This window comes from Carettochelys insculpta, chromosome 15, assembly GCF_033958435.1.
Source record: "Carettochelys insculpta isolate YL-2023 chromosome 15, ASM3395843v1, whole genome shotgun sequence".
In the NCBI taxonomy this organism is placed as follows: domain Eukaryota; kingdom Metazoa; phylum Chordata; order Testudines; family Carettochelyidae; genus Carettochelys; species Carettochelys insculpta.
The window spans coordinates 38,072,168-38,091,976 of NC_134151.1; the positions used below are offsets into that span (position 1 = coordinate 38,072,168).

The window sequence follows — 19,809 nt, forward strand, 5'->3', positions numbered from 1 at the left end:
TTGAGTTGGCAGGGGGGATAGAGCCCCTGCACACGCCAGCACTGACTGACAGCTGGAGCCCCAAGCACGGGTGGCGGGGAGGGTGAGCTGGGCCCATGGGAGGGATGGGTTGAGCCAGGTTGGGAGGTTGAATGGGGGGTGTGCTGGGGTGGAGTGGCTGAGTGGAGGGGGGTTGGAGCCCTGCTGGGGTCGGAGAGCCGGAGCCCCATGCATGGGGGAGATGAGCTGGGGCCATGGGGGACTGAGCTAGGCGGGGGAAGGGTTGAACAAGGGTGCACTGGGGCAGGGTGCTTGAGCGGGGGGCGGGGGGGGGGCAGGCTGGAGCCCCACGGGTGCTGAGCCAGCTGTGCGGTAGGGGTGTGATCTGGGGCCACACAGGGATTGGGGTTATTTGGTCCAGGTACCCAGAGGTTGGAGGGGAGCCCCTGGTATGTGGCTGGAGCCTCCAGCTTGTGGGAGGTGAACCGGAGGTTGGTCGTAAGTCACTGTGTTCATAAGTTGGGGATTGCCTATGGCTATTTTAGGCATTGTCAAGAAGGCACTACCCCATTACTCCCACCCCAATGCACACCATCCCCCTCCACCAAAAGAAACCACTAGTAATAATCTTTTCACAGTAAAAAGAACAAGTGTATTCCTACAATTTTCCACAAGCTTCAAGCAGAGGGCCACTTAACCTGTTTTTATTTGTAATCGGGCAAAAATTTAGTAGATAAAATCACTTTCCTACACTTCCAGAGCCAGGATTAAAAACGTAGTTACACTATTCCAAAAACACAGGCCTTCAACGACCTCAAGTTGAGGTATCATTTCCCATAACTGGCTGTAGCTGCAGGTTCTCCTTATCTTCTGGAGGGCAAGGACTATACACCACCATCACAAACATAGCAAGTTAAGTTATATCTTAATATGCTTCCACCCCAAAGTCATCATCTGAGGTTCACAGGAGTTCAAATGCACAAGGGGGAACCAATCTGTAATTGATGTGCATACTGTAGCCCATCACACATGCAACTGCTTCAGCGCTGGTCCTAGAATCACGGTCCTTTCTCCCAAAAACAGGCTCTGACATTTGAGCTAGAACTACGGACCAGGCTTCTAGCTCCAGTTCCCTGAGTTGTGAACAGTTCGTCTAGACATTCCATCTGAAGCTCATGGATTCGTTACACACTCCAGCCTACTGCCAATGCTTGTCCTACTTTGAAGGCTTAAGACTTGAACTACAGCACAGATACAGCCCTTTACTGAGACCCCCTCTTTAAATCCTCCTCAAACCCCACCCCCACCTCATGCATTGACCACATAGGGGTCTTTGCCCACGAAAGCTTATGCTCCAAAATATCTGTCAGTCTATAAGGTGCCACAGGACTTCTTGTTGTTTCAGCACATGTATAGCACTTTCAGCTAAAGTAACAGTTCGAAAGCTGGCTTTTGTCAAGCTGCAGTTCAGATTCCCTTGTTCATCTGTCAGATGCACAGCAGTACCTGATAAAAACCATCACCATTCTGATACTCTGCTCTTCCAACTATGTTCGTAGCATTTCACCCAAAGCAGTTCATATGTGGTATCCACCATAAATCATTCTAAGGCTATGTAATAACCCTCTTTCTAATAATTCACTAGGAGATTCTAGAAAGGAACTTGTGTACCGTGAGGATTAACAGCACCATTTTACTCATTAAACCAAAAGAGACGTTACAACCAAAATATACTATTCATACAACAAGAAAAAATACTGATTGGAAACTACATTATCTCTACAATGTTTTCATACTTACCCACATAATGCATGTTGAGGGCCAAGTACTTATACTGGAAAAGAGGATTATTGTTGAGGCTACTTCTTTGGATCTGCTGGAAGAAGGAGCTGACATCCCATCTGTACAAGACATCCAAGAGCATGATGCTTGGGACCCTCAGGGCCACATTTAGCACTGCCTCCAACTTCTCCTTTGCAGCCATTCTGTTCCTTTTCAATGACCCTGCAGCAGACTGTAAATAGCACAAGACAGACAAAAGTAATCACTCTCACTGTACAGCCAACTATTAGGCTTCATGAATGTATGAGTAGAGAACACTGCGGGCAATATATCAGTGAATGAATTAACTGACTTAAGTTCAAAAATCCAGACAGCATAACTTTTGATTTTTGCTACATTAAGATGAGTTTTTCTACCTATTTCCCACAAGGACTTATTGTACTTTCGGGGGTGGGGGGGGCGGTGTTTGGAAAATGCTCTTGCACTTTCAGAGCATGTTGTGAAAACCCATTAGTAAACATACTCGCATTTAAGAGCCAACAAATTGCAGAAAACAACCTAGAAGACCTCCTTCCAATTAACTTGAAATCTTTCCCTATCGCCGGCTCAGATAAAGCTGCTTTTGAAATGCGTGCCAAGTTAAAAGTAGTTCTTTAACGTGTAGTTCTTTAAAGTGTTAGGCATTAACAAATTAAGCTGTTTTGGAGACAGCTTTTATAATAATGTTTTTGACGGTTCTGAAGCCATGTTGGTCCCCAGATATTAGAAACACAAGGGGAGTGAGAGAGCATCTTTTATTGAACCAACTTATGCTGGTGAGAAAGAAGCTTTCAAGCTACAATGAACTCTTCCTCAGGTCTGGAAAAGGTAACCACGGCAGCAGCACCACTGGAGCACTTGGATGAAGACACTGTTATGGCAAGAACCCAACTTGTGAATCCACCTCCCCAAGAGGCAGTAGCAAGGTAGGAGAGGGAGGCCCCCATGTTGACACAGTGCTGTCTACACTACGGCTGAGATCAGTAACTGCTTCACTCAAGTGCCTAAGCAATGTAGTTATTCAGTGGTTCTCAAGACGTGGCCAAGCTAGCACAGAGCTGCAGCCCATGTGATATCCACAGGGCCAGAGGTGGCACTGGATGTGGTGCCCATGTGCAGCCCACAGTGGTGAAAAGGTCAAGTTATACCAACATTAAGTTAGCAGCGTGGGGCAATACAAGAAGAGCTGCAGGGCCAGAGCAAGAGCAGATCTTTGCTAGAGCTGGAGAAGAGTAGATGGTGTGCTGGGCTGGCTGCTGGGACTTGGCTCTGAGATGAGGGTGAAGAATGTACTGGAGCCATGGAGAAGCAGCCTGGTGAATTACAGCAACGAAGTGGTCATTTAAAGGGACAATGCAAACAAACCATCCATAGTGACTCTTGGCGAGGACCTGGCATAAAGCAACCTCCAATAGCCACTGGGGGAAGTGACCTGGAGAGTAGGGTACCCCAGAGGGAAGAACTCAACTATAGTGACCCAGCTTATGCAGAACATACCTGCTTTCTCAAATGGCGAGTACTAAATGGGACCATGAATATTTATGTTAATTGGAACAATTTGGACAAGCTTGCTTTCCCCTTCCAAATTCACAACCTAAACTTAGGAGTTTAAGAAAAGTGAACAGTACAGTAGAACTTCGGAGTTACAAACACCAGTATGAACTGACCAGTCGACCACGCCTCCAATTTAGAGCTGAAGTACGCAAGCAAGCAGAAGCAGAGACCAAAAATAAAAAAAGCAAATATGGTATGATACTGTGTTAAACGTAAACTCCTACAATATAAAGAGAAAGTTGCATTTTTCTTCCACATAGCAGTTTTGAAGCTGTATTAAGTCCATAATCAGTTGCAACCTTCTGAAAGAGCCATATTGTTTTGTTCTGCATTACGAATATTTCAGTTAGAACGACCTCCATTCTTGAGGTCTTCATAACACTGAGGTTGTTCTGTATTTGTCTCTTGTTTAACTCTACAGATTAAAATTTCTAAACCTAGTTTTAAAGAGCAACTTTGACAACCATAACATGGTGCAACTGACCAGTAACATTTTACAGAAAGTTGCTGCACTGAAAAAATCATAAATGTCACTGAACAACGAGAGATATGGAGATAATCTATTTTAATTTTCTATTGGTGAAAGATACGAGACTGCATATTACATAAACAAAACATCCAGTATTTGAGACATTTGCTTAAGTAATGTCCCCTAGAGCACTGGTTTTCAACACTAGCGTGCTGTGAGAACTGTTAAAGTGTGCCAGGAAATTTCATCAATTTCCCCTCACTGTGGCTCTCTGCAAAGCTGCAGAGGGGTGGAGGAGGAACTGAGGACCTCACACCAGATAGGGCTCAAGCAACAAGGCTGCCTGAGTCCCAGCTGGTGTCGGGTTCATTAACTGCCCTCCACCGATAGCTCTTTGCAGAGCCACCATAAGGGAAAATGCCGAACCCACAGGACCCTGTTTCACACCAGGAGGCAGCTGAAATGCTGAATGAGCTGGTGGGGAGCCAAACCCCACTTCCTGATGTGGCATGGGGGAGGGAAGGAGCCTGTTGTAGCTAAGACACGGTTTGAATGCTGTGTCCTGGCTCCAATGACAGGTGGTAGGGATAGCTCAGTGGTTTGAACACTGGCCTGCTAAATCCAGGTTGAGAGTTCAATCTTTCAGGTGGCCATTTAGGGATGTGGGGGAAATACATTTAAAAAAAATAAGGGATGACACAGTTCCTGCTGTTAGTGTGGGCAACTAGGCTGGATGACCTCTGAAGGTCCCTTCCAGTTCTTTGAGATAGGCATATGTCCAAATGGGCAGATCACAGGGGAGCTTGCTTTCAATGATTACTCATTTACTCAGCATCCCTAGCATGGCATTGACCAGATTTTGAAAATGTGTCTGTGCTCACTATTTAAGGCAGCGTCATCTGTGGTGGATTTGAAACCTGAATGCATTTGATCTTTGTTTCGGTTGTTGCATGCATTGCTATGTTGCAAACCTCTCTACTAAGACCGTAACCAAAGTAAATGTGATGTTTATAAGCAATCGATTCCACTGAAAAAAGTGAGTGTGCAAGGGAATTGGTTGTCTCACTGAAGTGTACCATGTTACTGAAAAGGCTGGGGACTGCTGCCTTAGAGATCTCCAAGTGTTAACACCTAAAATGCAACTGCAGCAAAGATTTAATATGATGTGTTCTTGTAAACAGTAGTAGTAGTAGTACATCTTGGCTGACTTCAATGCAAGAGTTGGAGCTGATTGGGCCTCATGGCCTTCCTGCTTAGGACACGTCGGTGTGGGCAAAATGAATGACAATGGACAGCGTCTCCTTGAACTGTGCACGTACCACAATCTGTGCATCACAAACACGTTCTTCCGAACGAAGCCACAGCACAGAGTGTCGTGGAGACACCCACACTCGAAGCACTGGCATCAACTAGACGTGGTCATCACTAGGTGTAATAACCTCAGAAACGTCCTTCTGACACGCAGCTATCACAGTGCTGACTGTGATACAGATCACTCGCTAGTTTGCTCCAAGCTCAAGCTGAGACCCAAGAAGCTGCACCGCTCTAAACCTGCTGGAAGGCCCCGCATTGACGCCAGAAAGACGGCAAACTCGGAGAAAGCTGAAAAGTTCAGAGAGACCCTCCAGGAAAATCTGCGCAGCGGCCCTGGGGGCGCCGATGCGACATCCTAATGGCAACATCTGAGGGATACAGTTTACAACACGGCCTTGTCGGTGTTTGGAAGAAGAGCTAGAAACACGAACTACTGGTTCGAAGCTAACTCCAATGAGATGATTCCAGTCATTGAAAAGAAGCGCGCTGCACTCCTGGAGTACAAACGCTCACTGAGCCAGAGTACCCAGCAAGCACTTTGAGAGGCCAGAAGAACAGTACAGCAGACAGCCAGGAGCTGTGCCAACAACCACGGGCTCCAGCTATGCAGCAGCATCCAGACCTGTGACGACTTTGGCAATCTCAGAGGAATGTACGAGGGTATGAGGAAGGCATTAGGACTCACCCAGAAAAAGATGGCACCTCTGAAATCCAAATCTGGTGAAGTCATTGCTGACAAAGCCAAACAGATGGAGCGCTGGGTTGAGCACTACTCCGAGCTGTACTCACGCGAGAACGTTGGGGTTGACGCAGCCCTCGATGCCGTCGAGCTCCTACCAGTAATGGACGAACTGGATCAAGAACCGACTGTGGATGAACTGAAGACAGCCATCGACAGCATTGCAGCAGGAAAGGCCCCTGGTCAGGATGGTATACCACCAGAGGTAACTCAAGTGTGCCGCGGACACACTCCTGGAACCCCCACATGAGCTACTGTGCCTGTGCTGGAAAGAGGGTGAGGTTCCACAGGATAAGCGCGACGCTAACATTGTAACGTTGTATAAGAACAAAGGAGACAGAAGCGACTGCAACAACTACCGTGGAATCTCCCTCCTAAGCGTCACTGGTAAACTGTTCGCTCGCGTCATCCTCAGCAGACTCCAGAAGATTGCTGAGAGGGTGTACCCCGAATCGCAGTGCGGATTCCACGCAGAGAGGTCTACCATTGACATGGTCTTCTCTCTAAGGCAGCTGCAGGAGAAGTGCAGGGAGCAGAGAAAGCCACTCTACCTAGCCGTCATCGACCTGACCAAGGCCTTTGACTTGGTCAGCAGGGATGGTCTGTTCAAACTGCTCCACAAGATAGGCTGTCCTCCACGGTTACTCAAGATGATCCAGTCATTCCACGAAGACATGAGAGAAACCATCCAATATGACGGCACATTATCGGATGCTTTCAGAATCAGGAGCGGCGTCAAACAAGGATGCGTGCTTGCTCCGACATTGTTCGGGATCTTCTTCGCACTCCTCCTGAAGCATGCCTTTGGATCTTCAACAGAGGGCATCTTGCTGCACACAAGATCTGATGGGAAACTGTTTAACCTTGCAAGGCTGAAAGCTAAGTCTAAGGTGCGAGAAGTCCTCATCAGAGACATGCTGTTCGCAGACGATGGTGCTGTAGTGTCTCACAGAGAAGACCAGCTTCAAAAACTGCTGGATCAGTTCTCCAAAGCGTGCAAGGACTTTGGGCTTACCATCAGCCTAAAGAAGACAAACGTACTCGGTCAGGATGTTGCTGAATCCCCATCAATCAGCATTGACAACGATATGTCAGAGGTCATCCACGAGTTCGTTTACCTCGGGTCCACCATCACTGACACCCTGTCATTGGACGCAGCTAAGAGCAAGCATGCTAAAAACAGCTGTCTGTTGTGGCACTAGTGGACACTCCAGCTAACCATAAGAACACGCCTTACATCCTAGGTTTGAGTTCTGGTGCCTACCTGGCACATCCAGCTGTTTTTAGCTGGAGCCCAAGTTGACTAATTTAAGGCAAAACATTTTGAAAAACAATGCCCCTGCCTGCATGACAAGTGCAGGTCACGCCAATTTCAGAACTGATAAAATACTGTTGGAAAAGTTCCCAGCAAACTTGTGATTAAAAACTGACAAAGGGCTGACATATTTTCCTTTGAATAGGAGGCTCATTTCAAAGGCTCCAGGCACATTTTTCATCATTTATACCGAGATAGTTGAATTGGTGTTAAATCTGTGTGTATGTACTCACCTGTTTAAATCTGGCTTGCATTAGCTTGCGTCAATAAACTAACAATACAAACTAAATCAAAGTAACCAATTTAAACCAACAAACGAATCCATGCACCCAAAATTTACACTACAGTTAAAACTCCCAAGACCCAGTAGGACTATGGATCATACAGGACCAGAGAGTCCTGAGGCTGAGAGGAGGTGCTAGCCAGACCAGCAGCAAGAGCCCAGGGCAAGGGCAGCCATGGCTGGTCTGGCTGCAAGGGAAGTGGCGGGGGGAAGAGTAGGCTGAGGAGAGGGACTAGCAACAGCCAGGGAGTCCAGGCCAGGAGCAGCTGCAGGGAACAGTGGCTCAGGCTGGTAAGCTGGCAGCTTATTACTGGGGCTGCATGAGAAGAAGCTGCACCCCTCGGAAACTGAAGCCGTGACTGCAGTTGAGACTGCGCGGGAAGCCACGTCCCCAGGAAGCCACGGCTGGGGCTGCGCGGCAAGCTGTGGCTGAAGAGGGGTGCCTAGGAAGAAGGGTTTGGGAAGCTGCTGGCAGGGAGCCCAACAGCAGGGGCTGAGGCCGAGGCCAGCAGTGGGGCAGAACTGATCACCCTTGTTCGGGATGGCTCAGGTTTCAAGGGTGCCAAACCAGGGAGGTCAAACCTGTTTTTTAATTAAGCACATTTAAACTAACTTGGTACACTTTCTCCATGCACACAAGCCTTAAATGCAACAGTTAATTAGTAGTTAAAGGAACACACTAAAGGTGGAATGTTTTAACAACACATTTTGCTGGCTTAACTGATCCCTTGGAAAACAATGGTTTAAAAAAAAAAACAAAAAAAAAAAACCACACCACTGATTTCAGTGAAAACTATTAGTTCAGCTTCTAGGCTACGTCTACACTAGGACATAACGTCGAAGTAGCCTATTTCAAAGTAAGAACTTCGAAATAGGCTACTTCGATAATAATCATCTACACATCCTCCAGGGCTGGCAACGTCGACGTTCAACATCGAAGTAGCCCCAGAGAACATCAAAAAGAGCCGCCCCGGAAGGAAACGCGGAGCATCCCCACACACAAGCCCCTCTTTCGAAATAAGGGGCCAGGAAAGCCCACGGACTGGGTCACAGAGCACACTAGCCCTTCCGGGGCAGCTGCAAGCCGCTCCCTTAAAGGGCCCCTCCCAGACACACTTGGCCTGCACTGCACGAGCACCCCTGCGTTGGTGATACAAGCCTCGCAGACCTCGAGCCCGCAGACACGGACATCCAGCAGCAGCTGGAAGCCCTACAAGCCGCCTGCCGCGGAGCAGCCGCCCAGCAGCTTCTGGAATGGGAGCCCTCCCCAGGAGCACCAGGAGACACCCCCAACCATCGGGCCCTCCTCACCCTCGCCCACCAGGTGCCCCGCCAACTCTGGAGCTACCCGTCCAGCACCGAGTGGTGGGAGCACCTGGTTATGGGGTAATGGAATGATGACCAGTGCCTGTGGAACTTCCGCATGAGCCGGCAGACCTTCATGGGGTGAGCCACTGGCAGAGCTCCCACACTCAGGCACCATGACACCAGGATGCAGCGCACCCTCCCCGTCGAGAAGAGGAATAGCTGTCTGGAAGCTGGCCACTCCAGACAGCTACTGCTCCGTGGGACAGCGGTTTGGCGTGGGGAAGGCCACAGTCGGAGCTGTCCTCATGGAGGTAAGGAGGCCTGGGGCTGAACCCCCTGCTGGGGAGGAGGGCCTGGGTGAGTGGGGCCTGGGAAGGGGGTCACACTCTGCAAACCCTCACAGGCACTATGTTCCCTCCCCACAGGTGGTGCGTGCACTCAATGCCCTGCTGCTGAAGAGGGTTGTCCGAGTTGAGGACCTGGATGCAGCCATGGGACTCCCCAACTGCTTTGGATCCCTTGACGGGACCCACATCCCCATCCGCGACCCAGACTACAGTGGTGGCCGCTACGTCAACAGGAAGGGCTACCACTCTGTGGTCCTGCAGGCCATGGTCGACAGCCGTGGCCACTTCCAGGACATCTACGTGGGCTGGCCCGGCTCTACGCACGACGCCCGCGTTTTCCGCAATTCGGGACTACGCTGCCGACTACAGGCGGGGACCTACATCTCCCAGAGGGAGATCCCTCTGGGGGATACCACCACCGTACCCCTCTGCCTTGTGGCAGATGCGGCATACCCCCTCCAGCCCTGGCTTATGCGGCCCTATACAGGTCACCTCTCTGATAGCCAGGAGCGCTACAACGCCTGACTCAACCATGCCCAACAAGTGGTCGAGCGAGCCTTCGGGCGCCTCAAAGGCCGCTGGCGTAGCCTCCTGGCACGCCTAGACCTGGGCCTCCCAAACATCCCCCAGGTTGTGGGGGCCTGCTGCACACTCCACAACCTGGTGGAAAGCAAGGGGGAGGCCTTCGTGCAGGGCTGGGCACAGGAGGCCCCAACAGCCTACCCCCAGCCAGCCGCCACCCCAAGCCGCCAGGCCCACCAGGATGGGGTCCGGGTCCGGGAGGCCCTAAGGGAGTACTTTGACCAGCGGGCCCAGTGAGCGACGCCCCGGCCATCCCTGCACCCTGCCCCAGCACCCACACCTCACCCTCACCAAAAGCACACGGGACACAGTTTTATTTTTCCAAAAACCTATCATTATTTACAAGACCAAAAATGTCTCCTCTTTTCGGCAAATAGTATTAGCAAATATAAAACAGATTCAATGAAAATAACTATATACAATTGGGGACATCTCTAAAAACTATTACGGGGGGGGTAAACTACAAATAACTATATACAGGAGTGAGGACAACTATGTACGGGGGGAGACGTGGGCATGCCACACATCGGCCCATCGTTCTGGGGCAGGGGTGGAAGGGCGCGAGCCCCGCCGTGCTCGGCTGGCCGGTCACCCTCTCAGCTGGGGTCCCCCGCGAGGCCAGCTGGAGGCCAAGAGCACAGGGAGGTATGGCCGCGGCGGGTCCTCGGCCCCAGGTGGCTCCTGCTCCGAGGAGCTGATGGGTGGGGCAGCAGGCGGGACAGCAGGCAGGACAGCAGCAGGCAGGACAGCAGGGAGGGCAGCACGGAGGACATCAGGGGGAGGCAGACGGGCCACCAGCTCCTCAAACGTATTGGCCACCCAGTTGAATGTGGCCATGAATTCCCGACAGGCCTCCCGGTGCCAGGCGGCCTCCCGCTCCTCGAATTGGAGCCTCCGCTCCATGAGGTCCGCCTGGCGCCGGAGGGCCACAGGCACCTCCGGGTCATAGGTGGTGGTGGTGCGGCGGTGGGCCCATACTGGGGCAGGTGGTGACCCCGGGAGTTGGTGCTCCGGTGGTCTGGGAGGGCTGTCAGGGACCACAGATGGTGCGGCTGCAGAAATAGGGGGAAAGGGAGGCCGTGAGTACCCAGCCTTGACCCATGGCCCACCCCCCCATCCCCCCAAGGGCCTGGGTCCCCCCCCCCATCCATCCCCCAATGGTGCGTGCAGTGATCCTGTGGGTGGCCCCCTCCAGTGGTCCGCCCCCTCCCCTCCCACTAGGGGTGGGGCACGGCACTGTCCATGGGTGGAGGTGCTGCTGGGCACTGGTGGCTGTGGCACCGTCCCTGTGCTGTGGATTGCCCGGGCCATGTCAGGCTGGGGTGTTGTGGGGGGCCCCCGGTCAAGTGGTGCCCTCGCCACATGCTCAGGGGGTCTGTGCCCTGTGGGGTACGTACCTGACGGTGCACTGCCAGGCTCCAGAGATGCCCATGCAGCAGCCACCCGGCTGGACCTGCGAGACAGGATGTCCAGCATGAGCTCCCCGTCCTCGCTGGACCACTCGGTGGCTGGGGTGGAGGGTCCCGGCTCTAGCCGTGGGGGGAGAGGGGGGCAGGGCTGGCCTCTGGACCTGACCCTGTCTCCGAGGCCGGCTGGGGCTCGTCAGCCATGGTGTCAAGGTGGCTGGGGGGGAGGAGGTGCCCCGGAGGCCCAGGATAGCCCTGAGCTCCCAGTAATAGGGGCAAGCGGCGGGGGCAGCCCTAGACCGGCTGGCCGAGTCCCGGGCCCAGGCGTAACCCTGCCACAACACCTTGACTTTACTCCTGATGTGGTCAGGAGTGCGGGCAGGGTGACCCCGGGCAGCCAGGCCTTCGGCCAGCCGGGCGAACACCTCTGCATTCCGCCGCTTGCTCCCCATGACGTGCTGCGCCTCCTCCTCCCCCCAGAGCCCCAGCAGGTCTTGGAGTTCAGGGTCAGTCCAGGAGAGGCCCCGCTTCCTACCCTGCTGGCTGGAGGCCTAGGAGCCCTGGGATGGCCCGGAGGGGGAGCTCCGGGGGCGCTCTGGAGGCTGGCTGGCTGCCATGGTGTCCATCTGGCTGTGCAGGGATACCTTGTGGCGGGGCTGCTGCGTGCACGCCGTCAGCTTCCTGCTACAGGGTTTCCAGGTCCCTGCGGCTTTAAGAGCCGCTGAGTGCAGAGATCATAGAGCCCCGCAGGGGCTGGACAGAGCGTCTCAACCCCTCAGCTGATTGCCGCCATGGAGGACCCCGCGATTTTGAAGTAGCGGGATGCGGATCGTCTACACACACACCCTACTTCAACGTTCAGCGTCGAAGTAGGGCGCTATTCCCATCTTTTGATGGGAATAGCGATTTCGACGTCTCGCCGCTTAACTTCGATTTGAACATCGAAATAGCACACGGCGTGTGTAGATGCGACGCGTGCTATTTTGACATTGTGCTGGCTACTTCAAAGTAGCCGGCCAGTGTAGACGTAGCCCTAGTGTTTGAAGGCCCCATCCTGCAACTTGCTTTGCATTCTAGTCTCCCACTGGTTTCGATGGTCAGAAAAAACACTCTCGGAACCTCACAAACATGTCTTGAAATCAGCAAGAAACTGAAAAGGGATGTAGGTCCAAATTCTGCTCCCATCTGTGAAATTCTACTGGTTTTGGATATGGGGTGCAAGACCAGGATTTGGTTCCTAGCCTCCATTTACACTGGGGATTTAAAAAAACAAAAAAAAGCCCTTATTTTATAAGAATATTGCTATGCAAAGCTTTGATGTTTTATTTAAAACAGAACACGTAGTTGCATCAGAGTCTGTTTTGACTTAAAAAACAAACAAACAAACAAAAACTATTAAAAGGTTCAATGTCAAGGCTAAAAGTAGACCCACCAGCTGTGCTCTCAGTGTGTGCACATCTCAAGGCCCCTCTTATGCACATCTGCTCTGTTTCTGGGAACAAGAGGAGATTTGAAATATAAAACAATTCTGAACTTTTCAGTGAGCTGGATTCTTGTAAAACTGGCACCAGGCTGTAATACAGAAGCAGCGGCCAGAAAGGAAGGACAACGTTCCGTGCCAGATGCGTGCACACACATGCCTATATAAATCCTGTGCTGGTATGAGTCCACACAAAGAAGTCTATACTTTAGCTGAGGACTGACGTATGACCCACAAGAACAGTTCTGTCTCTGGAGCTTTGATTAAACTCTTTCCCCCCCCGCACAACAAGTCTGTGGCAGTGACCAGCAAGGTAAGTGTATAAGAAATGTAAGAAGTCCTGGGGCACCTTATAGACTAACAGACATCTTGGAGCACAAGCTTTCATGGGCAAAGACCCGCTCTGACAGATGCGCGAGTTGGGCGGGAGGGGGGATTCTGATGAGTATTTAAAAGGGGTGGCCCAATAAAATGGAGGGCCGGAATTGACAAGGTCTATTCAGTCAGGGTGGAAATGGTCCATTATGGGTAGTGTATATCAGGAGAGGGGAAAGAACAAGTCAGATCAATCAGAGGGGATGTGGCCCACTATTAGAATGTAATGTCGTAGCGTGAACTTCCAGGGCAGAGAAACTGCTTTTGTAAAGGGCCAGCCACGCCCAGTCTCTGTTTAATCCTTGGTTGATGGAGACCAATTTGCAAATGAATTGCAGCTCAAATTTCTCTCTCCATTTTTGAAAATTTTTGTTTTAGGACTGCTACTTTCAAATCTGTTACTGAGTGTCCAGGGAGACTGATGTGTTCTCCTACAGGTTTCTGTCTGTTACCGTTCCTAGTGTTCAATTTATGTACATTTATTCTTTTACGTAGAGACTGTCCAGTTTGGCCAATGTAAATTGTAAATGTATACTATTAATAATGGGCCATTTCCACCCTGACTGAATAGACTCTGTCAGCCCTGGCCCTCCCTTTTACTGGAAACCACCTCTTTAAATACTCGTCTGGACACCCCGCCCCCACGCATCTGATGAAGCAGGTCTTTGCCCACGAAAGCTTATGCTCCAAAATACCTGTTAGTCTTTAAGGTGCCACAGGACTTCTTGTTGTTCTCAAAGATACAGACTTAACACAGCTACCTCTCTGACATGAGAGCCACGTAATTTTCAAATGAGGGTACATTCTTGTCTTGCCAACAAACAACAGCTCATTAATATTTCTGCAGAGAGGGGCTGGGTATGGTGCAGCTTTGCCAATAACTACACCACTTTAGCAGCAAATGAAAAATTAGTAGTGTGCATTTTAATATGATAATTAGGGACTTGTCAGCACTTCCACTAAGAGCCAGTGTTTATGGTACAATACAGGACCTCAGAAATTTCAAATCATATCAAGACCGAATCTCAAGTTTTACAAGGAATTGGAACCTCAAGCAGACATGGCATCATTGCTATTCGATAAGAACGGCCATACTGGGTCAGACCAAAGGTCCATCTAGCCCAGCATCCTGTCTGATGACAGTAGCCAATGCCTGGTGCCCCAGAGGAGGTGAACCAAACACAATGATCAAGGGATTTGTCTGCTGCCATCCATCTCCCGCCTTCAACAAAAGGCTCGGCACCATACCTTACCCCTTGCTAATAGCCATCTATGGACCTAACCTCCTAATATTTACTGAGCTCTTTTTAAACTCTCAGAGTCCTGGCCTTCACAGCATCCTTGATCAAGAAGTTACTGAGAAGACAGTATTTTCTCCTATGTGATGAAGTACAATGAACTGTTATAGCACTGACAAGATCAAGTGATCTTGCGAACAGGAGAAGGCAGGCTATTTTCACCTACGAGGCAAACGAATTGTTAAATGAAAGCAAAACATTCAGGGTCCAACAACCAACCCAAAATTAAAGACAAATGTGAATTGAAGCCATCAGCAGCAGCTACCACCACTGGCACAGCTCCCGTTGGTGTCCAATGCCTCCCTCACTACTTCCTTCCATTCTTCCCACATCCAATGCGGAGCGGCTTGGTTGGTGCGGAGCGAGTCTGCAGAAGTCTACTCTATCATCTAACCATTCTCTGTAGGGTCTGCCTCTCCTATTCAAACCACCCGTTCTGCTGAATACTAGGGTCTTGATTTTTTATTCGTCACTCATTCTGAAGATAAGCCCAAACAGCTGCAACTTCCTTTGTACAACCTTCTGCAGTAGCTTCCCTTTTGCCTGTTTCTTCCTATATAATTCCATGCTGGTGACCTTCTACATCCATCCTATTCTCAGGATCTTTCTGTAACAACTCCTCTCGAATGTCAATATCCTTCTTTTCGACTCTTTGGTTATAACACGTCTCACATCTGTACAACATGCTGCTGAATACACACCTTTTCAAGATGCTCAGCTTCATTCCTAAGCTAATTGCTTTGCATTTCTAGATCTTATCCATCTCCTTCAAACTCGTTCTTGCTTTTGCTATTCTACTCGTCATTTCCTTCTTACAGTCTAGATCATATGTTATGTTGCTCCCCGGATACGTGAACCTCTCTGCCTTCTCAAATTCAATCCCATCTACACTGATCTTCCTTCCTATTTCCTTACCTCCAAATACCATTGTTTTATCAATTTTCATAATCAGTCTGTACCACTTCCCGCTACCCTTCCTCATTTACAACCTGCACCATTCTTGCTAGATTCTCGTCATCTTCCTCAAAGACAACTATCTCATCCATGAGCCTCAAGTTGGTGATTCTCCTCCCATGCACAGACATCCCTTCTTCCTCTTCCTTGATCTCATCCATCACTCTCTGTGGGGGCATGAAGAAGATACCCGGCGATATCAGATCTCCTTGTCTCGTACCTCTACTCACTCTAAACCAACCTCCCATCTCTCCACATGAAGCTTTCCGAGGTTCCATACCAGTCCCAAGCCCAGATAAAGGAGGATGGTTGATCAGATAAGTGTCAATGCACTGATTAGAGAGATAGCCATGTTAGTCTGTATCTTCAAGAACAACCAAAAGTCCTGTGGCATCATATAGACTAAGAGAACTGTTAGTTCAATTAGTCTATGAGGTGCCACAGGACGACTTCTTGTTCTCGATGCACTGATTGGGAAACAACAGTACGAATAAAATCTGATGCCAGTACAACTAACTGATAAAAGGTCCCGGCTCAGACATCACCCAAATAAACAAGGTCCACAGCACCAATGGAGTGATCAGGGTTGGGTCAATAAGTAGGCTAACGAAAGAAAGCCATCATGGTTAATTACTTAATTCAAGCTATATACAGGCACTACAAAATGCCTGCTTTTCTGCCAAAGGGTGTCAGCAGAGTGGATCATCCCAACATATTATGGGACGAGTGAAAGTTAGTGTGTATTTACCTTACTAGCATAATCAGCAAAGTGGTGAGCCCAGTGCCCAGAGAGAGGGGTTTACTATAATCTTGAAATGTAGAGGTTTCACGTTCCCAACTTCAATTAACTCCTGGAGGCATATGGGAAAATTCCACATATAAGGAGATCAGAATCAATTTTATAGTTATAGATGGGAAAGATTTAATTAATTTATTCCACAAATTCTATCATTAACCCACTACATACTGTTACGTAAACACACACACTGTAGAAATAGAAAGGATGACTTTTTTGCCCCTTTCTATTCCTACAGTGTCAATCAAAGCACCCAATTGTTTCACAGCTGCTGTACTCTTTAAAGGCAGCCTGTAAAAACATGATATGTCTCTTACCTCTTCTTCAGACACAAACAGGAAAAGCCTGTCTCCCAAGAAGCCTGAATTCTGGTAAAAGTTTGTTGAAAACAGGGATCAAAAAATCAACACTGAACCCAATCAGCTAGGGACTGAAAGAAATACAGAACTTTTGGTTTACTTGGGTTTGAACTGGTGATTTATACAGGAAGAGTGGCTGCCTGTTTTGTGAATTACACAAAGTTAGGTGGTGGTTTTGGTTCAGTTCTTTGAAGACAAGGAGAACCCATCTCTAACAATATTATAACAAATTGTGTCTGTTAGACCACTGCCACAGAAATGCCAAAGAGTGAAATGATATGGAGACTGTAACACCCTTAAATCCCATATACCTCTATGTTGCCTAACCCCCAGGGTCCCAAACTGGTGGGTGCACACCCCCCCCCGGGAGGGCATGAAGAAATTCCAGGTGGAGCACAAGGTGACCCAGCTCCCCGCATCAATACCCCCCAACCCAAGAAAGAGCTCAAACTGACATTACCTCCTGCAAACATGGAGGTAGCACCACACTCCCACAGCACGGGCGGGCGGGCGGGGGGGGGAAGAAGGAGAGTGCTGCAGCTGCATGCCAGAGTGGGCATCTCAGGAAGCACATGAACTGCTTCCCCTCCCCAAACTGCTCTAACTACTACCCTGCTCTTCTTTCCCCATGGCAGCTGTGTGCCTCTGGCTTTGCTCTGTGAGCATGTGCTCTAGGCATTCTTGTCCCCCTGAGGAGGCACTAGAGGATAGCTACCTCGATTTTCCTTGAACACAATGATATAAAAATAGTTAGGTGGACTCCCAAATGCAGAGAAAGAAAGCTTCTGTCTAAGCACAAGCCAGCTGGCTAAGGTGACCAAGATTCTGACTGGTTAGACCAGTGGTTCCCAAATTTCTCAGCGTCAGGCTCCTTTTTGATTTTTGAGAAACTGGCATAAGCAAGATAAACATCTGCCCACTATATTTTGGACCCAGGAAGAATATCTATTATTGTGTATCTTAAAAGTGGTTACAGTCCTAATACACAAAATCTCTCTAAAAGACCACTGTTTCCTCATTCCATCAGGCATTACATCACTGCTAGTGAATTTAGGGATTAATAAACATAAAGCTGCTTGCATGTCTTTGAAAATGTTAATCCTGGCATGTCAAAATGCATAGTAGTCCACTGACTAAAACTAAGGCATAGCTGCAGCTTCTCCCTTTCTAGACAGTTGATTATTTAAGACATCTGTCATGGGCAACCACAATAGTGAGTTGTGCAGCATCTTACCAATTAGAAAAATGCATTTCTAATGAAAGATTTTTCTCCCCCTACACTACAAATCAAAAGATACAAAAATCAGAATAATTTTCTATTTTTTCCAGGCTGAAACTTAAGGGATACATTATATTACATTAAAAAAAGTGAACTGAGGCCTAACAAAGGCTTAATTTAAAACAAAAAAAATCTAAGCACAGTAGTCCAAAAGACAAACTGGTAGAGAAGATTTTTGTATTAAAATTAAAGAAGAGCGCTACTGAGGTGACGCACACATATTACTGAGACCATGAAGGGCCTAATTTTTGTTTTTATAAACAGAAGCGAAAATTTCCCATGAAAACATCACAATGCAATCAAACTGCTCATAGTTATGTCAAAGACCTATTTACCTGGCAATCAAGCGCACATATTACTATAATCAAAACAGGTTCGGGGTTTTTTGGTAAGCAAAGCAAATTTTGCTGTGTGCATTAATTCTTAAATTTTAAAAACACCTCCCTTGCCACTAACATGTTGTGCACATGCACAACTTCCTTCCCCTTGCAAAAGGCTGTCGGTGTTGTTACATCTGCAAGGTAAGCGTGATTCTGATAACCCTCCATTTGTCAAAAGCACAAACCCCACATGGGACCATACTCCACGGCACACAAAAGTAACGCACACAAAACCATGTCAGGCCCCTTACTGCAAAAAGTGGAAGACTGAATAAAGGTAAAGAGATATTAGTGACAAAGGCAGAGAAACTTAACCCGACCGCGAGAGCGCCTGTCTCTTACGTAAGCATTGTCACACGCTTTAAAAATAACTGGGCCTCTCCACTTCCACTTTCAGGGCTGGATTTCACAGAGTCTGGCGTCGAGGCCGTTTCTCACCCCGGGCCACTCGCAGCGGCTGCCCTGCAGGGAGCCTCAGAGCCACCCACAGCCCTGCCTCCTCCGCGGAGGGCTGCAAGAGCAGAATGCAAACAGAGACCCGGGAACCAGAGCACCGCAGCCGCCACCGCTCATCCTCTGGGCTCCCCGTCACGACTGCAGCACCAGCTCATCCTCTGGGCTCCCAGGCTCCCTCTGGCAACCAACCCGCCCGCCCCCCTGCCGGCGCCTTCCCAGCCAGGCGCCGTTGCCTGCAGGCCGCGGGCTGACTGCAGAGCGGGCGCTCCCATTAATCTTCGGTGCTGCTGCAAAGCCCCTCGCGCCTCCCCCGGGCCCCGCCGAGCTCAGCCGCGTTTGAACTCCAGTAACCCCGGCGCTGCGCGGCGCGGCGCGGCGCGGCAGGCAGGGAATTCCCCACCACCACCACCACCCCACCCCGGCGGGGTGCGAGAGCGGGGACCGGGGCGAGATTCCAGGGCACCGCGGGGAGTGTGGGGGAGGAGTCCGGGGGCCCCTCAAAGGGGGTACGCGCGCAGGCGGCGGCCCGGGGGCGATCGGGGGTATTGTGGACAGGGCGGAGGTTCAGGGCGCCGGGGGGGGGGGCAGCGCAGAAGGGATTAAGGGAGGGGCGGGGTGTTTAGGGAGCCCCGCCAGGGCAGGGGGGGTTCTGCCCCCCGGGGAGTGCGGGGGCGACTGGGGGCTCCCGGGCGCCCCTCGGGGGGGGGGGAGGGATCTGGGCGGAGAGAGGATCCGGGTGTGGGATGGGGGCGGGGGCAGGGTCCGCACCCGGGAGGGCGCAGGGGTAGATCCCGGGGGCCCCTCAGGGAATCTGGGCGGGGGACTCCGTGGGCCCCGGTGGGTGGAACGGAATGAGGGGGGGACCCCTCGGAGAGGGACTTCGGGTTCCGGAGGGTTTGGGGGCGGAGGGGCCCTCGGAGAGGGACTCGCGGGGCCGCGCCGGTACCTGGGCCGATAAAGTCTCCTCCCCGGGCGAGCGGATCTCAGGGCCGCGGCTCCGTGCCCGGCCTGCGCTCGCTCAGCGGGGGCGGCGGCACCATCCTCCCGGCGCGGCTCGGGGCGCCCAGACCGACCGAGCGCCAGGCCCTGCTGCGCCCGGCTCCGGCCCCGCCCCCGTGCGGACAGCGCATGCGCCTGGCCCCGCCTCGCGAGAGAGCGTCCCCTGCCGGCGGGCCCCGTCCGCCTTTGCGTGCGACCCTGCGGCCCTCGGAGCTCTGCTCCCCTTTTGCACCCCCGGCACGGCGGGGCACGGGGCTCTGCCCCTCGCGTTGTATGCAACCCCCCGGCCCTCGGAGCTCTGCCCCCCCTCGGTATG

At 50.8% G+C, this 19,809-nt stretch overlaps 1 protein-coding gene across 1 annotated transcript in view; it reads right to left on the reverse strand.

Moving 5' to 3' along the window:
* Positions 1 to 19,588, reverse strand: part of RNF145 (ring finger protein 145) — a 68,181-nt gene extending 48,593 nt beyond the window's left edge. Inside the window, exons 1-2 of the mRNA XM_075009540.1 lie at positions 19,441 to 19,588; positions 1,780 to 1,993 (exon numbers count right to left, since the gene is read on the reverse strand). Coding sequence (XP_074865641.1) covers positions 1,780 to 1,963 — 184 coding nt within the window. The 5' untranslated portion in view covers positions 1,964 to 1,993; positions 19,441 to 19,588. The remainder of the gene's footprint in view (positions 1 to 1,779; positions 1,994 to 19,440) is intronic.
* Positions 19,589 to 19,809: the final 221 nt, after the last annotated feature.